General features: G+C 37.7%; 1 protein-coding gene across 1 annotated transcript in view; it reads left to right on the top strand.

Moving 5' to 3' along the window:
* Positions 1 to 1905: 1905 nt before the first annotated feature.
* The window catches only part of LOC131691802 (uncharacterized), a 68547-nt gene continuing 43191 nt past the window's right edge, over positions 1906 to 27261 (top strand). Inside the window, exon 1 of the mRNA XM_058978453.1 lies at positions 1906 to 2686. Coding sequence (XP_058834436.1) covers positions 2653 to 2686 — 34 coding nt within the window. The 5' untranslated portion in view covers positions 1906 to 2652. The remainder of the gene's footprint in view (positions 2687 to 27261) is intronic.

Raw genomic sequence — 27261 nt, 5'->3', positions numbered from 1 at the left:
TTCTATTTTCCTTCCTGAGCAGTTTGGATTTCGTATTGGACATTCAACTACTCATCAACTTGTGAGAGTAACTAACATGATAAAGGCAAATATCTCAGAGGGCTATTCCACTGGAGTTGCTCTTCTAGACATCGAAAAAGCTTTCGACAGTGTTTGGCGCAAAGGTTTAATTGCCAAAATGTGGGATTTCAATTTTCCAATTTACATAATAAAGATAATTAAAAATTATCTTACTAACCGTACCCTACAGGTTTCTTATCAGAATTGTAAATCTAATAAGCTACCCGTTAAAGCAGGCGTCCCTCAAGAATCAAGCGTCGCACCAATACTATACAATATTTTTACCTCTGATCTTCCAAATCTACCTACAGGCTGTAAAAAGTCACTTTTCAGTGATGATACTAGCATCTCAGCCACTGGTAGGAGTCTTCGTATTATATGCAGTCGACTGCAACGAAGCTTGAATATTTTCAATGATTACCTGAAAAAATGGAAAATTTCCACTAATGCGGCAAAAACACAATTGATTGTGTTTCCGCATAAGCCAAGAGCTTCTTCTCTTGAACCAAATAATAACCATATTTTAAAATTTAATGGTTTGAATTTAACATGGAGAGGTCAAGTTAAATACTTGGGTTTGATTTACGATAAAAAACTCACTTTTAAGGATCACATTGAAGGAATCTAAACAAAATGCAACAAATATATAAAATGTTTATACCCTCTTATAATTAGGAAACTTAACTGCGAAAGCATATTATAACTTAATAATAATTAACTGAATCATGTAAACAATAGGGATAAAAAGTCACCACTTGTGGCTGAACACCCAATATACTAAATTAGAAATGTAATGCAAACAAAACAATATAATCAAATTGAAAATAATTTATAAAAAAAAGCTGGGTTCTTATTTTTATTCATATCACCTAAGATCCTTTCTTTTACGGGTGCCTGTGAACTCAGCGACTAACAAAACAAGTAGATAATAAACTATGCCTTACAGGTCGCATAGTTTCCTTGGAGTGAATCCTAGACATTAACCCTTCTAAATCTCCAACTCCGCGTCACCTGTGGAAGAGTCTCGTTTGATGATTAGATTTTGGTTTATGTACGTGGCGCATTCCTGAAAATGGAGCAGTTGAATTAGTCAAAACAGTACACATAATATTCGCACTATATCACTCTCGAACTAATTTACCTGTTTTTAACAACAAAACTTTCACTTCAGAGATAAATTGTCGAAATATACAATATTCTCATATTTTTCAAAATCACATTTAACCTCGAACTAACCAAAAAGGATAGCTGAAACGCCCATTTGCACACCAAGGATAAAGGCCCTTAATTATCCCTTGCTTGATCGTAACTGCACCAGGGGCATGGCTTTTGTAGGGCCGATATCTAGATACCAGATGGCGGAGTCAACTCTCTGGCGTAGGTGATAGGCACTCAGTGTCAACAGAGGTCAACGGAATATACATAAATACAAATAAGTGCATTGAATATTGTATTGACTTTCTGATTTTTCATTAGCAATATGTGTTCATCCCACCGTTGTAAATTTGAACATAAACATTAAGAAGTAATTGAGAGTTTCGTGTGTTGCATGGGTCCATTATCACATTTTCACTGTGGGACACACAAAGATCAGACAGTATTTTCATTACTTACCACGCGTCTCCATTGATCCGTCAATCGACTATCTCACGGCAGTGTGTCTCAAGTGCATACGTTTACCAGAAGAAAAGAAACACGAGTAGTTTGAAGACGGAACAAGAATAGAAGCTTGTTTGACACGTATCCTCGCGAATGGGTAAACATACCACAGAAATAAGCTCGCGGATGAAAAGAAGAAATCAAAACCGAATCGACTGATCGATACATCACACAGTCGGAGTTTGCTTCTCAACTAGTCAGCATCATCACGGCCACGCGAAAGACGCGAGTGAAAAAAGTACAAAAAAGATAGTCGAAGAGAGTGGAGTGGAAGAAAATTCAATCTCGATACGTGGATCTTCGATAGATCAGCCCGGCGTTTGGGTGCTGCGTGTAAAATTCAAATCCACTTCCGCCAACAAGTGTAGTGAGGGTGTGGGGCAACGCGCTCGAGAAAAGCGAAGAGGAAAAGAAACCTTAACTGCTTCCAGCGGGTTATAGCAAGTGCCACTATAATGTAGGATGAACAAAAGCCAAAAGTTTATTTGCACAGCGAAAAATCTCATCCTCCGGATTCGTAACTTCGGAAAAGGCAACAGTCGGAACGCAAAAGTCAGCCCTCTCTAGTGGAACTGTGGGACCATACGTTTTTGAAGGAAAAATTTTGTACGCTAGAAGCTTACCGAAGAGAAACGAGGGAAGATAGCAAATTTCAAAATTAGATTTATGGATTTTTAAGTGCTTTATTGTATAAAGATTTGTGGCGCAATTCGGTTTCCGTGGGTTTTCTTTCTTCACCACGTGCAGCTTTCAGAGGAAAATCATACATACACACAAACACTAGAAGCGTTCCCACGGTGAAGTGTGAAAAGCGAAGATTGTTGATTTTGAGAATTACCGCGAGTGACAGTGTGAAAAGCTCTGTGTATTGTGGGAAACTAACAGATCTCTTGGCGCTTGGCTGTCACACTGAAGGAGTGTTGCTGGAGGGACATGATGCGACGCGAATATATTATTTTAACTGGATGTAAGTTATGCAATTTAATATCCTATGAAGTGGGGTAGCCAGAATGTATCGTAGAGGGTGTTTTTTTTTATCAAAATGTCCTTTATTTAGAAATGCTTGGAATTACACAATATTTATTTGTCATATTCCTGGTATAACGGTTCATGGGGATAAACAGTGTTCGAAAATAGGACGTGTGACTTCAGTTATATTTTCGAGGCAGGAAGATTCTTAGCGGTCTATAGACTCGTATCACTAGCACAGTGAATCCAACGAAAATAAACAATTATTTTAATACCATTCGACTCAGTTCGTCGAAACCGGACTCTACCACTCCCTTATAATCACCCGGGGGTGACCCCTTTTGCACCTCCATCACCCCCAATTGCATTTCTCTTTGAACCCACACCCCTTACACAACCCGCTCTTTCACCACCCTCACATACCAAAATATGGCAGGGGCTGTATTTGGGGGTTTCATTCCTCCATTCACAACCTATTCCCAAGACATTTCCTCGTCACTGCGACCCCCACCCTCCCCTCACACACAACCGGCTTCTTCACCCGCTATATAATATCACCTAGGGGTGCGGTTATCTACCCCCTCACGACTCCAAGCTAGCATGAAGACAACATTGAACTAATGCTGATTAAGAAATTAAATATTACATTTTTATGCTACAAGCGTTTCAGCGTCAACACATTGCTCATCAGATTCGAGTCTGGCGAGTGCTTGTATGTAGGTGCCAAGTGTAATAACAATGTATTAGACTCTTCCAAAATTACAGCGCCGTTCGAAAAAATAGCAGCGCAAATATTTTTTGAGTTTAATGTAAAATACTCACATACGTTCTATTCTCCATAATTTTGTAAGTGACCTATAGTACGAAGAGTAAAACACGCCACCATTTGGAATCATTGGCTTATTGTTTACGAAGCACAGCTGTCATTTCGGAAGAAAGTCGATATAAAGCTGTTCGTAAAAATAGCAGAGCTACCACAAAAGGTTTTCAAATCGCTAAAGCTTCCAAGATTTTCAGTTTAGTCAATCTATTTTGTTCGGAATAGTACTACTACGCTTACAATTAACCCGAAATTATAAGTTTACGTATTGTAATATTTCACGAAAATAGGTCGTTCGAGGTACTGTACAGTCGAGGAGCGAAATCTCATCAAACGGTTGAATGCTAGTGGCAAAACATACCGTGAAGTTCAGGAACTTTTACAGTGCTCTGCCACAAAGATACATAATGCATTGAACTGGACAAACACATGTGAAACTAGCGGTAGAGAGCGAACAACAACCGCTCAAACTTAACAAACTGATGGTTCGGATGGCAAAATAATATTGGTTTATGTTTTCGAGAAAATTTTAGAAAGACCTGGAACATTCTATTGCAACGCCAACGAGTGTAAAACGATTGATTAAGACAAATTTGCACACAGGAAGTCCGGGAAAAGTACCACTGCTCACAATACAACACCTTCACAATCATCTGAACTTTGTCGAATTTCACGCCAAGTGGACCGTCGAAAAGTGGCGTACCATTTAGTGAGCTAAAGATAGTAAAGTGGTATTATTTAAATCGAAAGGTAAGCGTCAGTAGGTTAGACGACCACCAGGAACTGAATTTTTATCACTATATACGATGCGAACATGAAAAACATATTCAAAGCCAAATCTCGACAAACATTTGATTTCGGCCTAAAAGCCAACTGTCAAAATCCACTTTGAATGGAAATTCCGGACAAACCGTTACACGCCAATCACAGATGTTGATAGTAAATGAAAGAGAAAAGTTTTCTCTTTCATAAACTGTTGTGAACTGTGTTCGACTAGTAACAGTTTGTCTGGAATTACCATTCAAAGTGGATTTTGACAGTTGGCTTTTAGACCGTAATCATATGTTTGTCGAGAAATTACCATACTCGAAAAAAAACTTGCGCTGCTATTATTTTGAATAGCACTGTATATTGAACATAACCAGCCATGGAATAATCGTTTGGTTGAAGAGAAAGGCACAATTTTTTTGGTTTTTTTTCTGACGCTAAATATTTTTAAAAGCAAGAACTTAATATTATCATAGTGAAAGCAAAATATATTCCAACAGCAAATTAAAAGTATTTTTTCTGGGACAGTTGTTCATAATCTAAAATAATCAATAACGAATCGATACAGTAGAAAACATCAGAAAGCTTTTTTTTGTAAAACCGGGATATCGCCAATATTCAACCTTTCCGTAATTTTTTTACATTTTAACGACTTTCAATTAGCTAAATATTACTGGGTAGGGAAAGTTATGAAAATTTAGAGCCATAGTACTCAAGTGAGAGCCAGGATGTGAAGTATACAGATCAAAAAACTAGAAGTGGCAGGGTCATAAGAACAGGCTTAATATCTTACGGGCTTAGCTTTTGTCTTCTGTTGATGAGGGTCGAGCTTAGGCAGCATAACTACGAATCACTCAGTATGTCTCTTGGCAAACCGTGGGAACCGGAGATTTGACCCACTGGTTTCTGTTCCCATGTCGTAAGAGGCGACTAACAACATATGTGGCTGTGGTTCACGAGGAGGTTGATAACAGTCTATTCTCTTTCTCCTGACTAAACCAGGATAGAAGCCCGTGGTATCCGGCGGGTTGAAGTATCTCAGCCAAGAATTAATCCACTGGGTTCCAGATCCCATGTCGTAAGAGGCGACTGAAAAAAGGAGTCCTCGAATCGAAGTGTTTCTCCATGCTGAGTGGCTGGCATGATTAAAATATGCCAGTCGCGCACGGAGTGTCGTGGGTATTGTCCTTGCTGTGTTAAGCGAATCTCTTACACAGTGGACGTTTGTTTTCTTCGCAAATCGTGAGACTCAAATGATGGTCATGTCACTAATGCCCTCTTCGGGGTTCGCTATAGGCGATTATAAGCCAACGTGTTTGGTATCTTTCAGTAGCTGTACATTAAGTGCTGGTGATGAAATGTGCAATGCTCTGATCGACCATGGGTCGAGTAGCTCAAATTAATCTCCAGCAACTATCAATCTATACTCTCTGCTCTGACTGTATTACGCATGAGTTGGCAAACTGGCTCGTACCCAACGAGCTTGAACCGTCGTTATCTGATCATAAGTACATCATTTGAACGTCTAGATCTAGATCTAGACCTCTTCCCACTCGTTTCGATCAAACCATTGATGCGTGTAGATCCTTTTTGGATTTTTGGATTTTGGAATCGAAAATCGAGTCACATCGCACAACATCAGGTGTGAATAATGGTAGTTGTAAGAAACGTGCTCCTTCTAAATACTTTAAAAATGGGAAACAAATTGATCAAAGAAAAGAAGCACAACCGCAGATGTGCTCTCTTCAACAATGCTTCGGCTCATTGTATAGAGTCTTCGAGTCTCAATACTTATCGAGTGTAAGCAAGGCTGGAGAAAGGTCACTTTTCGATTGCGCTGAAGGATGATCTGTTAAAAGATCTTCACGGTTGACTCCTTTCAATCCCTCCTAACTCATTCATGCTGAGTTTGGCTAGGTATGATATTGTTTGGCTCGCCGGATAACGAACAAAGCTGTACCTGGTTGAAATAGAAATTGGAGAAGATAAGTGAGAAGGCAGGGGACTTCCGTTTTATTGTCGAACCATATAGCCTTCACTAGAATAAGGTATTCCTTTACATTCCGTGGAATCCCAAGGAATATTTGAAGAGTACTGATGTTTTGATGAGGCTAGTGTTCCATAATCCTGGTTCGTGGGCAATTTGCTGGAAAGTTCTGAGAACCAAGTCGCTAACAGAGAAATACAGCGGTATTTTTGCAGTATCGACGACCGTTCTCTGGAATTTCTAGCCAAAAAGGGTTATAAACGAAACTTTGGCTTTCAAATGTCAGGATGATAGTTTATAAACCTACATCGGTTTAAGGCGAATTTGAATGACAATATCTCTTCGGAGGCCTGGTCGTTCTATTGTCTCAATATCCTCTCGGGGATGTTGATATATCCGCAAATCAAGGTATCTTTTATACCCCTTGAGAATTAAACATACTTCCGTATTGTTTATATTCTTTGTGTTGTTGGGTTACAAACTTAACTTTGGCTTCCAAAAAGTCAAGCGAAAGTTTATAAACCTAAATCGGTTTAAGTCGAATTTGAATGACAGTATCTCTTCGGGGGTGTTATCTCAATATCCCCTCGGGGGTGTTGATATATCCGCTCATCGAGAAGGATGTTTATTCCATTGGGAGTGAAGAATACTTCCATTTTGTCTATGTTCTCTGTACCATTATATTCTTTATCCCTAACCTTGCCACTTCCCCAATCCTGCTCATCAATTAAATGATGAAAAGACAAACCATGGCAAGGCACAAATCTCCGATCAACATGGGGAACGTGCCATTTGAACCAGTTGCTACTGATTCCTGATTCACTACTACATTTTGGCAGGTCATTATTGTTTCAGTAAGTGAAAACTCCGCTATCGAAAAATGTGATATGATTGAGATATCGCAAGGGGAGGTTTTCGGTATCTGCGGCTGAATAGGCCTTCTTGATGGATTTTCTAAAAGTGTTTGGTCTCCCTACATTCTGAAACTTCTTTTACGCGAAGGATGCCGGAGTTGCCGGATCAAATCTAAAATTCCTGCACTTTCATGAAAATCGATTAGCACAATATCAGGTATATCCATAGTTCTCCAAACAGACTAATCCAGACTACAACAGAATGATAGTTCGATTGCCACCAACGCCTGGCATGTGAAATTTCATGTCGTTTGATATGCATCGCCCCATCTTTGAGCTACCGGGGAATCAAGAGTTTATGGAGAGGGGTCGAAAAGTTCAAGAATTACCATTTCGATTACGAAATTGAGCGTAAAGGATCGACATCTATTTCCGGGATATATTAGCGAAATGAAGGACTAAAGATGATGTTTTTCATAGAAATTATGATTACAGCACGTGCGCCATATACCCTATCCCGTTTGCATTGAACGGACATAAGTCAACATCTCAGCGAGCAAACAAATTATGGGCCCCACTGACAGTTCAGATTGTTCTGATCTTTTTGCTTGAAGCTCGTTCTGCACTAATCATACACCGTACGGTACAACTCGATCTTTAGATGTTTGTCGAAAAGTGAAAAAAATGGACCGAAAAGTGTTGTTTTGAACATGTCAGTGAATAACAAAAACTTTTCGCCATGATGCCAACAAATTAAACGAACTGGACCATCACAAAGTTGTGTCGAATGAAATCGATTATGTTTATTGTGGAGCAACCTTAACGCGACGTTTTAGATCTTGGCTTTGAAATCATGGCGGCGTAGCAGATACCTGGATTACAGTGATCGCAAAAGTTCAATCCGACTCATTAGTTAGTTATCAAAATTAAACGGAATTCAATTAAAAGAAAAATTGTTTTAATTTGACTAGCTGTTACTAATTGAGATACGTTCAAAATTTTAATTCGTGTATGTCTTGAAGAACATTCGTGTAACTCATTTTGAATAGACATTTTAATTTGATAACCTTTTAATGAAACTCCATCTATATAGGGTAAATCTATTTATAAACAGAGTCAAATATGATGTTAATTATACAAATATGATATCAACACCCAAAATCCAACGAGTATGTTTCTATTTCTTTACTATTACTATTGCCTTTTTGGTTTAAACTCATATTACCGCATAGGTAGTAAACGGTGGCATGATGCTAGCTGTACTTGTGTGTGCATCACACAACTAAACACTTTTTCAGTATGCATCAACCTCGGCTCTGTTCGTATGTACACGGTAAAAAATCGTCACGCTAATGGAAAGTGATTTTCAGTTGATTTCGCACTACTTGCCCAACATTTCAAAGCGATGTGTCAATCTATTGGAATAGATCATATCAAAGCACTGCGAAATCAAAAGCAAAACACTTCCATTTGAAATGAGTTGCTCATTGCTTCTGATTGATCTTACATTCAACTATACACACATTTATTACGGCATATTCAATTATAAATATGTTACCTGAGAATAAATAATTGCATAAATTATCCACAAGTACACTATATAATACTCACGTTCTACTTTACTTTGAAAATGCAACTTATGCATTTTTTCTCCTATTTACGAACATATGTCTGTATTCGGTTAAAGACTTTAGTGTTTTGGTACCTTTGACAATTGTAATTAAAGATGAAACCACTCAAATTCAATGGATTAGTACAGTGGTGCGAATTCAACGACTATTCATTTCAATTTAAAGATCATTTCTATTAAATAGCTTTCAAATACCAGGTCATTTTGATACGAGTTATGCATCCTTAAAAAATCAATGCTAAATCACTTCAATTGTTAGTGACGCATGATAAACTGATTCAAGTGTAAAATCATTTAAATTAAACGTGACAATTTTTTACCGTGTAGGATAATTCGGTCGGTTTCTATGATAGCTTTTGTATCGAGTCAAACCAACCGCAATTCTGGCGAATTTCTTCCCGAATTCAGGCTGGAATCTGCCCTAATGCTGGCAGAAGCCAGCCAAAATTACGGATTTTTTTTACTAAGTAGGATGGGTAGTAGGGTGGGACAAAAATTAGATTCCAGCTCCGAGCAACTTTTTAGGTACCATTTGGGTCCTAGAATAACTGTGCAAATTCTTAGCTCGATCGGTGAAACTATATTTTTGCACCCACTGTTTAAAGTTTACATGGGATTTTGCATGGTAAAATCAACTTTTACAAAATAATTCCTCCAGGAGTCGCCCATTACTTCCTAAAAATAAATCGTTATGTGACTTTTAAAGGAAATTTAACAAAGAAACAAAGTCTCGAAAACCACAAAACGATCTGACGCTTGAGAAAAAAGTTATTAAGCAGAAACCGATTGATGCTCTGACGGTTGATAAAATATTCTTTTTTTCTAGCACCACTGCTGTTGCTTGTCCAATTATACGCAATTTTGTTTTAATCCTCTCTTAATGTGTCTAAATCGTTTATCTACGCTATTTGGTTACTTCGCAAGGTTTTGAGGAATAAATTGAGGCTTCTTTTGTACATAATAAAAGAAAGTTACAAATGTTTGTATATAATTAGATCGTCAGAAGCAGTGATGCTATGAAAAGTGAAATTTTCATCAATCTTCAGGGCATCAATCGGATTTTGCCTAATAACTTTTTCCACAAGCATCATATCTTTTTGCAGTCTTTTGGACTTTGTTTCCTTGACAAATTTCCTATAAAAATCAGACATCTATTTATTTTTAGGAGGTAACGGGCGACTCTTGGAAGAATTAATTTGCAAAAGATAATTTCCCCATACGAAATCCCATGTAAACTTTAAACCGCGGGCGCAAAAATATAGTTTCACCGATCGAGCTAAAAATTTGCATAGTTGTTCTGGGAGCTAAATGAAACCCAAAAAGTTACTCGGAGCCAAATTTTATTTTTTTCATATAACCATGTCCCACTCTAATGGGTAGTTTTTCTCCGGATTCGGCCAAGTACCCGGATCCGGACCGGTTCCTTGGAGTTAGCCTATCTACTTTTCCCCTAACCTGGTCTGAACCTGAACCAGGCCCACACTTGGTACTTAGATCCAGGTAAGTGTCTGGATCCGGACCCTCGGTTCGGATAAGTGGATCCAAACCGTAAGTCTTGCTCAAAGCCAACAACCAGCAACAACAACAGTGAAGCAAATTTCAAATACACGGAGACACAATAGCTATCCATAAGAGTAAGGCACAAACTAGAACAACCGACCGTAAACAGCATGAAAGTACCACAGATGAGGACATGGACGAGTACGACAACATGAAAGAAGGTAGACCAAATGACCCCCAAGATGTGGCGAACAACGCAGCTAACGCTTCACCGCCAAGAAAAAGAATATCAACACGCAGCAGCAAGCTGTGTTAAGGGGTTATATACAAAGTTGTGGTGAAAAAGTGAGCTAAATTCGAGATTTTTTAAAAGTGTTTTATGCAAAATTTATTAAAAAAAACGAAAGACAGTTTGTTGGTAGTACTATCGAAGAAAAAAAAAACAAATTGGATAAAAATATATATTCAAGGTTGTCGGAATTAACGCCCAACCCCGAAGAGTGTTTTTGACAGAGGCTTGCGGTAAACGCTCTCCAAGCCGAACCGCTTAACAGAAATCTAAAAAGTAAAAGATTATTGAAGAAAAATGTATTGTGGTGTAGTTGAACGGATCGGTTTCCCTATACATTTTTTTACTGTAAAAAAGTATGTTGACCATTAAATTGAGTTTTTTGAAGCTCAAAATTTTAATTAAAAATTCATTGCACGAAATTGAAAATTTTTGGATGAAAAAGGAACCGTTCAAGTACACGAGTATGTCAATACAAACAATTCAAAACTACAAATCTACAAAACTACAAATAGGATGAATAGTTTTTGAGATATCACATTCACCGCAACGGTTTTAAAAAACGCTTTTAATCCACCTAACAGTGTGATGAGACATTTCTTATAACTCTTATCACTCTCTTCGGATATTATGTCGTTTGAGAACATTTAGAACTTGATGTATCGCGATGTTTTTGATAACACATACTACATGGGATAGTGGCAGGACTCAGAGAATCGCTCAAATCAGCATAGGACAACATCAGTGCTAGAAATCTCAAACCAAATCAGTGGGAAAGCGAAAAAATGGCCCATAAAATAGACATACCAACGAATTATTGTTAACGCTCTGTTAATAAAATATCTATATTGTGGTGGGAAAACTGAATTTTCCTAAAGGGGTTATATATATATATATATATATATATATATATATATATATATATATATATATATATATATATATATATATATATATATATATATATATATATATATATATATATATATATATATATATATATATATATATATATATATATATATATATATATATATATATATATATATATATATATATATATATATATATATATATATATATATATATATATATATATATATATATATATCAACAGTGAATATTTCCAGACTTGGTTTTATTTCCTATTTAAGAACTATTGTGTTTTTTTACATCCTAGATTGCATGATTCAGTTATCGAAACCCAAAACTTCATAAAGTATTTGAAATTATTAAATTAAAATTTGTTTTTGCTATTGAAATTGACAAAATGATAGTATCGCCCCTTTGGCGATTGTTTACTTTTTCGGTCACACCTATCAGCATTGAAGTATCGCCCTTACGTTTTTTACAATAACTACCGTTCTACACCACCGATTTCGTCCGTGTTTTTTCAATAGCGATCATTGTTACTATTTACAGCTGGCAGCAGCTTGATAATCCCAAAAAAATACGAAAATAACAGTTTCGCCTCTAAACTGCTAGCAAAAAAAGTATCGCCCTGTTTGTTTGCATGGAGCGTGGAGGGCGAAACTTTAAATAAACAAACAAAAATACAGTTTCGCCCGTTGTATTTTTTTGCTGTAGTTTAAGAAAGCAATATCGTAGAATCAAAATTTTTAGGTTAATTTGTTGCGTTTCAAAGCCCTCATTCGCATGTATGAAAAAAGCCATATGTTTACATTTGTAAGTACCCTTTTCACAAAAATGCGTTGAAATGAAATCGCAGCTTTTGATATCACGCTATCTCTGAAGTGCATGCGTGCATAGTTCCAAATTTTACTTTGACATCGACTTTTTCTAAAGGTGACTTCCCAGTAGTATCCTTGATTTGAATTATTATCGCTAATCCTAATGTCAACGAACAAATAAAAACCTCTCGAAAACGAACCGTTTGGGAAAATCATCATCATTACTGGAATTTTCATTTTTATGAAACTTTTCGATAACCTTCCGTCACTTGCGTTAATGCACTGGGTGCACAGTGCTATGAAAATCTAGCGAAATCGTCTTAGGGCACCAGCGGGTCTAATTCAGAGCTGTTCTGCGCGGTGAGTTTAATCTGTAAAGAATACTAAAAATTAATTTCTATTCCATAATTTTCAGTTCAGCAATTCGAGAGATCGTGCTCACCGCAAGCCATGAAAAATAGACTACGTTGTGAAGCGATGGTCACTATTTATTAAAAAATCGCGGTTAAATAAAAAATAAAACTATTAAAAAAAATCAAATAGTTTATAATTTTCACAAACATATTAGGAAAAATTGCTTTCGTAATATTGTGTAGGAAAAAAGTTGAAAATTTCAGTATTTTCTCTATCTGCAACATATAAACCCTCAAGTATACCAATTAATTGGTATACAAATTGGAATAGGCTCGCCAAATTTTGGAAGAAGTCGATAAAATAACCCTTTGAAAACTGCCAAAAAATTGTTGTAGTTCGATGCAATAAAAAAATCCCCAAAAATGAAATGTATCTATTAATGTGAAACACAGTGAATAATACATACAATAAAGACCCATTTTTATCAATTTCATGGTGTATTTTAGGCTGACAAAATGGGGACATTGACTAAATCGGGCAATTTTTTTCTTTATAATAAACTGAAGCTGTTAAAATAATCTTCCCGTCCCTTGATGTAATCTGATAACTATTTCTGATTATGATGAAATTTTTATTTTTGCATATTTCCATCTTCATGTAAGGAAAACATGCTCAAGAAAGCATTTACTCGAATTCAGTCTTGTTCGTCTGCTAGAGCCCATCAAACATATGTTCATATTTTCATAAAATCGGGGTTTCAATGTATTATAATAGATATTCAGCATTCGAAGAAGTTTCTTGTGAACGAGTGTAGAACGACTTTGTTTCTACTTACTTGAAGTCAGCGGCGTAGCCAGAAATTCGGTTTGGTGGGGGTTTGGTGAAAATCGATCTTACTGTCCAAACGGCATAATTCCGAAACCGTAATTTTTGAAGTTTTAAAATTATGCAGAATTATTTTTTCAGAAAATAGTGAGAGAGTTCGTGTCTTTAGCGAAATTTTTGAGATTTTATTGTAGTCATAACCTGAGAAAATTCACCATAAATACTTCTTGGACGATATAACGTCAAAATTATTTTATCAAATGATGCGCTGTTTAACGTTTGTAAAACTCATCGAAGATACTAAACCTCCGAAATTGGTGGTTTCAAAATGATGCTATCTTGACCTTAAATTACTGTTTTTGAACATTTGACCTATACATTTAATTGGTCATATAACAAAAATTAAATGCTCATCAAAATCGATCAGGAACTGCTAGAGTCGAATGGAAATCGTCATTTTTCATAAATTTGTCTCTACATTCGGAAAGTGTTATCCTCGTTATTAATCATCTTACGTTTTCGTCTCAACTCGACGCATTCCCAAAATAAAAACCTGTTTTAATTCACCTAGTGGTGCAATTGTGCTTGTCTCATTTGTCCAGACTACGATTCCATGGCTGGTTATGTTCAATACAATGGTGGAAATGAATATTACATGTTCAGTACGATTTGCACATACATTCAATGGATCGACAGCCACGATCTTGAGATACTATGTGAAACTGAAACATCGCTTGAAACAAGCGGCAGATCATGGAGAAAGATCCGGGAGGTCCAGGTCCTGCCGAAATTTTTCAACTTGTTAAGAAATTTTAAACTAGTTTTAATTTTAAAGTGGCAACCCCTCACTGCATACCCCCCTCGGGCCGGTATAATTGAAGATTTTTAGAGAGATTGCATAACCTTTCTATATGAGAAAGGCAAAAATGTACCTACGTCTAAAAAAGTCAATTTTTGTCAAACATCTCAATGTTTCATGCATTTTAAAGTCATTTGGCATCAAAAATACAAATTTGATTTTGAAAATTTTTCATTTCAGTTTATATGGGAATTTGCTGCGTGATTCCACTCTTCAACTCGTAACCCCGGAACCGGAAGTCCAATCAATAAAAAAAAATCAATTGCAGCCGATGGGAAGGTTGTACCTTTCATTTGAGACTAAGTTTGTGCAAATCGGTCCAGCCATCTCTAAGAAACAGAGGTCACATTTTTTTTCACATACGGACATACATACACACACAGACATTTTCCGATCTCGACGAACTCAGTCGATTGGCATACGACACTCGGCCCTCCGGGTCGGGGTTAGATTGTCGAATTTTAGAGTGAATGAGAAAGGCAAAAACATTTTTAGCAAATGTTGAAAGTTATGCATTTTTCTTGGTGAGCTGTTCTATGTTTCATAGACATTAAATCAATTTTAACTTCGCTTCCTATTAAATAAAGACCCTTATTACAGTACATCTCTACAAAAACTAGCTCAATTTGAAAATAAATCTGAGGATTATGATTGATTACAGAACTTTGGAATTTTCTATTGGAATGTTTTCAGGCAGGAATTTGATATTGATGCTATTAGACAACTGTGAAATCAAGACCAATAGATCAGTTACATATCAGGAGGACCTCATTCCGACAATTTATCAAAAGTCCTCATGATGTTTAAAACAACAGGTTATCAAACTACGGATCAGATAATTGTTATTGTAATATTGAATTAAATCAGTCTGCATCAATAAATTTTCAACTTCAATTCAATATTTTTTTGGGTGTGGGGGGGGGGGCGGTGGTTGTATGGTGGTCAACCCCAAAGCCTTCTCTTGGCTACGCCGTTGCTTGGAGTTATTTATTTCGCTTCTCATTTTCCGATATGTTTCAGATCGATCCGATGGTTATAAGTTAGAAAAATTGCGGTCAGAAGGTTCGCACAAATGAACATTTTTGCACTGATAAGTTATCAAGTTCCTTCCAGACAACTTGGAAGTGTTCGGTGATTATTTCTAGCGGTTGTAGATACAAAAATGAAATACAAAATTCGTTTTATCGAAATACTGTTTGGCTTATTTCAATGGATTATTACTATATTGAACAATAAATAGGCGACAAAGTGTAATCCACAAACAACAAGCCATAACTTTTAAAGTATTCAAAATAGATATTTGAAGTCTTCAGTAAAGTTATTCGCAAAAGTAAGAGCTACAAATTTGCTGAAGACATCATTTCGATATAATCACTTCCAAGAAAATTTGTGAAAATATCTCACTCATAGGGTGATTAATCAGCAAAAGCACAATACTAAAAGAAAGGGCATATTGCCTCCATTATATTCTCCGAAGGTACTATTGACCTAAAATAAGCCGTTTTGGCGTTAATAATAGATTACATGTTTTTGGTCATATTTCTGTCAATGGGAAATGATAAAAATCTTTCGTCCGCATTTAATGTTTAATATCTCTTTTGATAATAGTCCGATTTCAACTATCTATAGCTTGTTCGAAAGGTATTCGTTAAAGCTATCTAAAAACATATAAATTGTTAATCTATATTGTCAATTTCGGCAGATAATTTTAAAAAAAACTGCAAAAAACGCCATTTTTACGCATTCAAACATTCATATCTTGGAAACTAAACATCGGAATCAAAAACAAATTAATAGCGTTCATACTGTTTTTTAGTTCTTTCATTTAAAATTGGTTTGGATAAGATCGGTTCAGCCATTGCTGAGAAACACGAATGAGAATTTGTCCGTTACATACACACACACACAGACACACACACACGGACATTGTCCCAAATCGTCGAGCTGAGTCGATTGGTATATAAGACTCGGACCTCCGGGCCTCGGAAAAAATCTTGAAAGTTTGAGCGAATTCTATACATTTCTTTTATAAGAAATGTAAAACTTCATTCAGAGATAATTGCGTTTAAAGTTTCGTGTAAAATTCATTCGTAGAGGAACCAGCGCGCTACAAACGGTTGTAATTGGAAATCTAATGCTCCGATCTAGATGAAATTTCGCACAGATATTTTCAAAAGTATGCAAGTTTCAAAAGTTTCAGAATATTCAATAAAAAACAAATTTTTGAGCTCCAACTTTGAACAACCCCTTAGCAAGATGTTCAAGTTATATTCTTTATTTTTACATATTCTAAAATATTAAAAGATGTCTGGCTCAGTTATGCTAACGCGTTGCGCTGTATAAAAGAGAGAGAGAGAGAGAGAGAGAGAGAGAGAACGACCAAAGCCGACATAGCGCTGATTGCTCATTTCAAGTAGAATTCGAATATTTCCAAGCGGAACTTGGCTAAAAGATTAGATGTTTGGTTTAGTAAAGACATAAGAAAAGATCCGGATTTGAAAAGTACGAGTACGAACGACAGAAGAACGACCGGAAATTTCACACGACGCTTTTAACGAAATATCGCTGCTGCGTCATCGATGATGAAACTGACAAGAATATTTCACGGGTAAGGACAAGCTTTCTGTGGATGGCCGTTTTAATCGGAAGAAGCTCTCGAAATTCTCTTCTAAGTATCTAATAAAATCTCAGATAATAAAAAGAATATTTCTGACCTTGGAGAGACGAATTCCTCAGAAATTGGATCAAATACGTGAATCCGACTACACATTTCGCGGTTACTTCGCGTGGGATGACCCATATTCAATTGATTCCGAATACCGAAATATAATAAGCAGTCTTTATAAGAAAGGAAAAAAACGATTTGAATTTTTTTCCACTATTCAACAGCAGCTACTTCAGGTTCTTGTAAATATAAACGCCGCCAACACCCGGCATCGGTACCTCTCTCAAATGTTAATGGTCACCAGAATGGAACAAAACACCAAAGTGGCTACCACGTTCCGATACGCGAAGCATTTATGTATGGTGAACTTGCCGCATCGATCGGTGTGGCCCCTTTCAGAAAAGCCAACATCACCGGCACCGGCGGGTGGGTGGATCGGGCCTTTTTTAATTTATGCTAAGTCGAATTTTACAGCACACGTATGCTGCCGGGTTGAATTTATCTAAATGATAATTGAAAATATATTATTTACGTATATATCGGTCCCGTGTCGTGGATGCTGTTATTCTGACGGTGGTGGTAAAGGTGGTGAATCAGAAACCATTTTTCCCGGCTAAGGGTCCGGAGAAACTTCTGGCCTCGACTGATACCATTCGATTCGGAAAAGAGGCGCGTTTGTATAATAAAACATCGCTTATCGAGCGTTCTTCACAGAGAGCTGATCCAAACGGTCGGTCGGCGTGAAAATCTTTGAAGCATGTCATTGAGTTGGATTTTTATGGATCATCAGTGTCACTGACGCGGCGGGATAAATTGAGATTTTAGGTTCGGCTAACTCGCTCAGGAATGGTAATGGGTTACTTTGAAAGCGGGACAAATCCTTTAAAATAGCCGCATGCCATTTTGAAACAAGATTTTCGATAATCTCATAGTATCTCGCTGTCGGCGAGGGTTGTAACGGGAAACTGCCGAAATATCTTCATCGTTTAGGTCCATCTGAATTTCTCACTCAAGGTAAGTACCGAATTTATCAAGATCCGTTAAAGCGAATATTTTGTAAATCATCGATTCAAGAGGCGTTACAGATACGAGAAGTTCAAATACATTGATACAGTTCAGCAGCAAATACTGATTTGCTATATAGATAAGCGATCGTTGATTCCAATCGAATGATAAATTAAAACCAATAGAGGTGAACGCCTGTCGCGTTCACTCCTCTCATTCTCCTACTGAGACTTTTACGGCGTCCAAAACGAGCGATAAATTTTTCGATTTTAATTTTAATAGTTGTCGTATATTTTCGCCAAGAGGTCTTCAGCAGCTTCATTGTTTGAGAAGCTCATTTCCATAGACAAGAAGAGAAAAAAAGTTGACATGGACAGTGGGAATTCGACAATCGTTGTTACTGATGGGGACGATAAACTCAAGCATATGTATTTCTACAAGCGTTAGAACCCGGACGTGAAATGAAATCCGATCGATTTAGAGAGGATTGTTGATTTTTTCTACTTTGCGCTGCGAGTGATATCGATTGTTGACTTGATTATATTAATCCAGGCTCAAAACGCTAACGGTTTTGAAAATTCTTCAGTTTTGTTATCAACTAGACATAAAATTATGAAAAAAAATATATTTTTCTCATGTTTCCGCATGAAACTCAATTCGGATTGTGTTAGACTGTTTCAAGGCAGTCCTGCGACCACCAGTTACGAAAGAACTACGCTACTTCGAAAATATCTGATAACTACTTTTTATCCAGAGAGTCGGGAACGGGATTAAATGGCAGGCGGTCACGCAAGAAAATATGTATTAAGAATCGAAGAATGATCAGTAGGGATGTGATATTCTTCATCACAATGACGTAGCCAGATGTATAATTTGGAAGGTGGGGGAGGGGGATAAAATATTGAAAGTTCATATAAGGAAAGCAATTACCATTCCAGTCTCGACCTCCGTAAATCCTGGTCAAACACATTAGTTTTTCTATAGCCTCTAGCGGTTGGATTTAGAATGTTTTGACAGCGATTTGTTTCGAAAGTATACGTATTTCAGTGGTGAAGGTTTCGTCTCGATAGGTGTAGTATTTGAAAAAAAAAGAAAAGATAAAATGGTCCTGCGACACGAAACAGTTGAAGGTTTTATCTGGATTTAGCGTGGATAATATTCTATACAAACTCAAGGTGCTTTTCGCTCATAATTTTGCTCAGAAACTGATTTCTTTTATTCAATTCGTTTATTTGATGAGGCACGTTTGCGTTAGCTTAAAGGTGCCATTTTTTCTTTGTTTTACATTTTGAATTTCGTAAAACTATGGGGTTACACATTTAAATATTATTTTGTTTTTATGTAATGAAATTAAAGAAATTTTACAGCTAACTTATACATATACAAGACGTGATAATATAATATTCCGAAGATTAAACATAACATAAAATCTCGACGTTTCATTTAGGGTAAGGTGAGGCAAATCCGACCAAGTAAATGATTTTGGCTGTAAAATGCTCATTTTATATCGGATCAAGTCGTTTTATATACCAAATTAAAGGTTAGACTCCTGGGAAACTTTCTATTTCTTAAGGGAATTTTGAGATACAAGCGCTTTACGAAAAAGTTCATTTTTGCTATTTTCAAAAATTGTGGGGTAAACCCGACCGCCTATGTTTTTGGTTGATTTAGTACAAATATTACCCAAATTTTATGGTTCTTCAATGATAAATCAATGAATGTTATGTTGGTGAATTGTAATATGTAGAAAATGGAATTCAATGTCAAAATCGCGAGCAATACCACGTAAAGATATTTCCATTTTAATTGGAGCAACTGCTCGACGAATACCATTTTCATCACGTTTTTGTGTCTTTCAATTGTAATTATGAACCATCGTACAAAAAATAATAAATAATGACAATAAAAATATATTTCAATTTGATAAATAAACATTTTTTTAGCCAAAAAGCGGTCGGATATACTTCACTATTTAGAGGTCGGATATGCCCCACCGCATCGTATTTCATTACGATGCAATTAAAAAAATATGAAAAAAGTTGGACTAAATTCATATATGCACTTTGTAGGACTTTAATCGAAGAATTTAAATCCACTTACATTTTTATGCAATCACTTTAACAATCAGAAATATCCTTTAGTAAATGATGCACAAAAATCAAATAAAAAATTGCAAAAACACACTTTTTGTCGTTTGAGCATCTCAATGTAGACTAATAAAATTCTGTCATACCACCATTACGATTATTTTCGATGCTCTAAACGACAGAATTGATATTAGTTCGCGTAGAGCTTCTAACTTTCGATAACAGAATAGGGGTCGGGTTTACCCAACGGTCGGATTTGCCCCACCTTACCCTATTTTAAAATACGAATTCGATTTCTGAAATTTCATGGGGTCCCCCCCTGGAAAAAAAATTTTAAGCTCCGGCTTATATGGGAATTTCCTATGTGACCGGACGGTTTAGTCTATATTTCCGGTACCATATAAGCGATCTGTACGAAATTTTATAGACATCTGTGGGGATATTATAGCTATCATTTGGGGCTAAGTTTGTGAAAATCGGCCCAACCGTTTCCGGGAAACTGATGTGAGTTCGTTAATTTTGAAAGATGGCCGCTTTTCCCGGGCACTTCCGGATCCGTCTATAGTGGTCAATGTAGTCAACGAAAGTTTGATTGGCCGTCGGTGACCTAGAACTGAAAATTTAAATTGTTTGAGAGACATTTTAGCGATATTTTTTTCTTTTTTGCTTTCATCGGTTTGAATCACAATTTGCTATGTGATCGCACGCCACAACCCGTAACTCCGGAACCAGCAGTCGGATTTTCATTTGAGACTAAGTTTGGTTGAATCCGTCTAGCCATCTCCGAGAGTCATATCGGTGACTGTTATTCTGAATTTGGATACTTCCGCCGGGGCTTCCGAAACCGACGATGGTGGCCAATGTGGCCAAAGAGACGTTGAATGGCTGTTGGTGACGTAATACTACAAATCGAAGTTGTGGTTACATTTTGGAAAATTTTTCACCTTAATACATTAATTGCAGAATTTATTAAAATCGACATTTTCTGCGTGATCGTACTCATCACCCTGTAATTCCGGAACCGGAAGTCGGATCCATTAGAAATTCAATAGCAGCCTATGAGAACGTTGTACCTTTCATTTGAGGCTAAGTTTGTCAAACTCGGTTTCGCCATCTCTAAGAAAAATGAGTGACATTTTTGGTCACATACACACACAGACGCACGTACATACACTCACATACACACGCACAGACATTTGCAGAACTCGACAAACTGAATCGAAGGATATATGTCACTCGGCCCTCCGGGCCTCCGTTAAAAAAGTCGGGTTTCAGAGCAATTGCAATACCTTTCTATTGAGAAAGGCAAAAAGAAACATTTTGAATATGATGGTATGATGGAGAACTCATAGGTAAAAAAGTTTTTCAAAAAATAACTTTATACATGTTTTTAAATTCCATACTGATTGACATACAAAACTGTAATTTTATTACAGAATGTAATTCTAAGTATCGTTTTAAATCATAATGCATTTAACAAAAAATCTTCCAAAATGCGATAGTTTTCAAGATATTTGGAAGTTTGTTCCGACATAAACAGTTGATTGTGTGATTGTGCCATCTTTAAAAGTTATTCGTGTTACCCCACCATAAAATATCAAAAATCTAATGTTTATCGTTTTAAAGACGTAAAAGAAACTTTTTCAGTGTATTTGGATCCTGGAGAAGCTTTCAATAAAAAAGTTTTCCTAACAACAACTTTTGACATATTTTTATAATTCATACTATTTGCAGTCAAGAATGCAATTTTATTTTAGAATATGATTCTAAACGCCATTTTAAATCAAAATGCCAATAACAAAAAATTTCTAAAATGTGGTATTTCTCGAGATATTTTTTTTAAAAAGCACAGTTCTTTTGTGTTATTACGACCATTTCAGAAGTTATTTGCATTTCTCCATCAACAACAGTAGGTTTTTCAAAAGTTTGACATGAATCGGTTAAGTAGTTTTTGAATGGCAGTTAACACCGCAAATAGTGTTTTTCCAAAGACGTTCAATAAAAAGCTTCGTCACCGAGTCGCTTGTCGTAATTCTTGCATGAAAAAAAATATAGAATGTTATTGAAATGAAACATTGTAATGTACAAAAGTTTTTATGAATTTGCTTCACCCAAATTTATAAAACAAATTCGCAAAAAAACTGTTTTTTACGCTGAAGCCCTTATCCCCCCTCTTAATGCTGGGCTAGTTGCTGGAATGATGACCTTGGAACATGGTTAGCCGAAATGGCCAATCGGAAAGTCAATGGAGGTCATACCTACATAAATACGCGAACCAAGTTATCTGCAGAAATACTTGAAAATAAATTGTTTGCGTATATCACTGCATAGTGGATCAAAAAACGCTTTTGAGAAGTTTAATTGGATGGAACCAAAAGTATACAATGTCTATGTGTATAAAAAGTTCCATCTTTCGGAGATATTCCTTTTTTAAGAAATTGATCATAGTAGGCTATGAATAATCAAACTTTTAAACAAAAAGAGACAGCGACGTTCAGAAGTTATACACTGTTGAAATCTTTGAATCTGGCCCTCCTAAAGTCGCGTGAATGGCTCACTGAACGATTAGGCGCTGATGTTCAAAGATGCTTTCGCTTGATTTTCTGAGCGCACTCAGCAATCATATCGAACCAAAAGACGAAATATTCCCGCTGGAAAATTCGGATTAGATAGTCCGTTGATTCCATTCCTTTTCAAGAGGGGGGGGGTTATTTTCAACAGCGTTTTTTTCCTTGATACTATTTGATGTGGGATACCCTTTAAATGTGATGTGATATAGCTGATTTTCTCTCAAATCCCACGAACCTTGACTCGCTCCTTTTCACTATCGTACAAGGGTGAACACAATTTTGCATAATTATACAAAAAAGTGCAAATATTAACATTCGGGTAGAACTGCACTGACACAATGATTGTTAGGGACTGTTTGCTATTGGTTTTCCTCAAATTGGCAGTCTATAGTCTTTAAGTGCAATCAGTTGCCTTTAGTTCAGTTTAGCAGCGATTGCATGCCCATCTCTGTAAATAATACCTTACAACATTTCCTTATACATGTCGTTAAATACGGCTGAGCCGTGCAGCAGCACGGTGGAGTGCACTGTTGTTGCAGCAGTTTTTGAGCTTCTCCTTGGAAGTGCAATCAATACCGTCACTTAACCGTCTTGGCGGGCGAACGTTGAAAATCACTTTTCTCTCTTTACACTCTTTAATACTGGATCGAAAACTGGGATAGCGAACACTCTCGTGAGTAGGTAAAATGTGTATATGAAACAACCTAAGGCGTCGTATACTGCCGCTATGCGCAGAACTGTCCCATGTGCTATGGGATTCTCTATACACATAGGACAATTATGTGCAGATCGGCAGTATACTAGTGCGTTGTATTTGTATAACATTCACCGTATTGAGCGACCCCTCCCCTAGGTTGATGGGTTTGACGGTATTGCAAACATTATATAGTATGTTTCATTCATTAATTTTATAGAACCACTGAGAGCCAATTGATTTAAGGTGGTTATTGCGTAACGCCTCAATAGTGGTGCATCGAGGAGACCGAGAGGGCTGATGGGCCTTTTCATGTTTTTTTGTTTTTTATCTCATATACACTCACCACCTCCTTCATTCCAAACGTACAAACACTCGTGGGCTTCGCGATAAAAAAAACATGGTCACAAGCGCGAACATGCAATTGAAATCATCCACACATATTTTAGCTCGCGATCTCGCAATTAAGTGAACGTTCTAGCATCTATAAATTTACAAGCGCGCGTTCAGGAATCGGTCACGAAGTCTCTACCCTCCGTCCTAGTACCCTAAACTAATGCCTTCAGTTAGACCAATAAAAAATAGTGATCTTATTCAATAGACAACACGTTACATGATGACATGACTGGGAACTCTAGTAATATGGGTTACATGATGACATGACTGGGAACTCTAGTAATATCTTCTAGTATCTGAACCGTACGTTGAAATTTAAGCATCAGACTCACGGTCCACACGATCATTCAAGAACACACGCGAATATGGGAATTGCCAACGGTTATAAAGTCGAATGTATCCACGCGAAGTTTCACACTAGCAGACGCGACAAACGCTTGGGATTCGTACAAGTGCAACTATGTCCGCGATCTTACAAACATGCAAACACTCCGGTGATTGAGTAAACGTTTTAGAAATTAGAAACTTTTAAACACGGTCTCAGGCGCAAACACTGAACAACACGTTCCATGGCGACATGACTGGGAACTTTGGTGATCAGGGGAATTGCACTCTCTTTTAGCTCGTTAACACACAAATACTTAAGACCTTTGCGATCATCCACGAACACCAAAGCTCGCGGTCTCACAAACATGATAACACACCAGTGACTAAGTGAACATTTCAGCACTTATAAATTTACAAATGCAGTATTAAGTCCCAAGTCTGAATCTAGAAATGCCGTGTTCGCGCGATCATGAATCGATAACGTCCAGAAATCCTTCCTCTCGGCCCTAGCAGCCTATGTCCATATCTTTCGTTTGACCAATTAAAAAAATGACACTCATATCCGCTAGACATGTTTCATGGCGACATGACCGGGAACTCTAGTGATATAGAAGAACTCACTTTCTACTAACATCCGAACCGTACACCGAAAATTCAGTATCAGATTCACGGCCCGCGCGCGGTCATCCAAGAACACTCGCGAATATGCTAATGGACACACAGTTATAAAATCGAGTTAAAACATGCAAAGTTACATACGCTAGCACACGCGACATACAAAGGCCCACGCGATCGAACACTTTAACACAAAACTTCGCGATGCTAAACGCGATCCTGAAGCCCCTACGCCTGAACATATCTGAACCGTACAATGGATATCACATTCAGACTCATGGCCCACTGCAATTGGCCTTAAGCAGTGTTTTGGTGGGTGACATTTTCCATTTCGTCTGCAATTGCAGTGAGTGATTCTGAAGGGGAGCTTCTCCAAGACTCTAGCTCTACTGTTTCAGTAGGACAACTAAAAAAAACCTGTTTTAATCCACCTATAGGTGCAATTGTGCCTTTCTCATTTCTCCAAACTATGATTTAATAACTGGTTCGTACAATATAACATTATGGAAATGTCTTTCATTCTTATTACACTTGGTAAGTATATATAAGAGCACCTTTTTGCATTCATCGAGGTATCGGTTTGAATCGGAGTTTTCTATGTGATCGCACTCCACAACCCGTAACTCCGGAGCTGGAAGTCGGATGGAGATGGAATTTAATATCAGTTTCCGGGGACGCAACACCTTTCATTTGAGACTAAGTTGATCAAATCGTTCTAGCCATTTTCGAAAAACCAATATAACCGTTATTCTGAATTTGGATGCTTCCGGATCCGTCGATGGTGGCCAGTGTGGCCAAAGAGACTTTGAATGACTGTTGGTGACCTAGATCTACAAATTCAACAGTTGTGTTTATATTTTGGAAAAAAAAATCACCTCACCAATTCATCGCAGAATTCGTTAGAATCGGGATTTGCTGCGTGATCGTACGTATCACCTGTAATTCAGGAACCAGAACTCGGATCCACACAAAATTCAACAGCAGCTGATGGACCTTTCATTTAAAATCAAGTTTGTCAAAATCGGTTCAGAAAATTCCGAGAAACCGATGTGGACAAATCAACAAATTTTGTTTTGTAACCATACTCTTCAACTCGTAATTCGGAACAAGATGTCGGTTGAAAATGAAATTCAATAGCAACCTATGGGAATATTATACCTTTCATTTGAATCTTAGTTTGTAAAAATCGGTTCAGCCATCTCCAAGAAACCGATGTGGACATTTTGTTAACAAATCCGCACACACATACATACATACATACATACATACATACATACATACATACATACATACATACATACATACATACATACATACATACATACATACATACATACATACATACATACATACATACATACATACATACATACATACATACATACATACATACATACATACATACATACATACATGGGGGCAGCAGGGACAGGAAGGACAGGAGTCTAGGGGCCTAACGAACCCCCCCCCCCCACAGCCCTACTGCGAGTTGGGGAGTTTTGCTAGGATATGGTGGGGCTAAGATTGGGCTCTTCTGAACCTCTAAAAAATGCCATAACTCCGAAAGCAGCTCCGACGAAGCGAGTCTGTGCCGCTTCTGCTAAGATCCTAAGATTCCAATAATCTAAGATCTGGGCAATAAAAGCACTCTAGCCCAACCGGAGTGCCAACCGGCACATCAGGATCGACGCCAGTAACATCTTGATTATGGTATACTGGCCATGGCGAACGGCAACGGACAGGACACGGATGACGAAAAGGATGGCGACTTAGGGCTGACAGACGTGCTGTTCTACTCCCTGAGTAAGGAAGGATGACACCGACTTGAAATGGCGAGTGGGCTAACAGCATGGCTGCCTCCGTTCCAACAAAACCCTGGCAGGTCTCCGGGTACGTTCGAATCTCGCCATCATTTGGTTGGTGGTACTAGGTTCGGTTGAAGCATTCCCGATTTACGCCGATCCGGCTCTGAACACTACTCCCCATGAGAGATGGTGTCAACCCTTGCATGACCTCACTGCTGCTTTTCGGCAGCATAGATAATCATGGGATCACGAGAGGCGACTATGTGCAGCGAGTGGAGATAGCGGCCCGGAGTTGGGACCCAATAAAATAAAATGGAGAAACAACAAGCAACCGATATAAATGGAGCAGGCACGGCAAATCCGTTTGCCAGAGGTGGGTTGGTGAGGTCACCACCACCAATAGTAGCTGAAGTCACCCAGCAAGAGCAGGAGGAGGGGAAGCCGAAGCAACAGCAACAGCAGCAACAAAAACAGCCGGAGCAGAGCGGAAGGAGCTACACCCCACAAACGCCAAAGGTAGTGGTAGCGAGGCACTTGGTGGAGGAGCTCCACAAGTTCGTGGACATGAGAAACAATGTCCACAAAGACATTAAGGAGATGGTCATCAAAATCCGGAAGGCGCTACTGTCTGCCGTGAAAGAGTACGATACGGCAACGCAGAGGGCAGATTCAGCTGAGCGAGCATCCGCGTCGGCTAAGGCTACTATCCTCCTAGCCCCTCCGAAACAGGGTAAGGAGAGGCAGATTGGAGTGGAGAACACGCCAGTTCCCATAACTCCAAAGAGGACAAGATCCTCACCAGGAGAAGAAAGACCAGGCGGGTCAAAGAGGC

The sequence above is a fragment of the Topomyia yanbarensis genome, chromosome 3 (genome assembly GCF_030247195.1).
Source record: "Topomyia yanbarensis strain Yona2022 chromosome 3, ASM3024719v1, whole genome shotgun sequence".
Classification (NCBI taxonomy): domain Eukaryota; kingdom Metazoa; phylum Arthropoda; class Insecta; order Diptera; family Culicidae; genus Topomyia; species Topomyia yanbarensis.
Note: the sequence above shows the minus strand (reverse complement) of the source record. Positions and strands in the feature narration are given on the sequence as shown.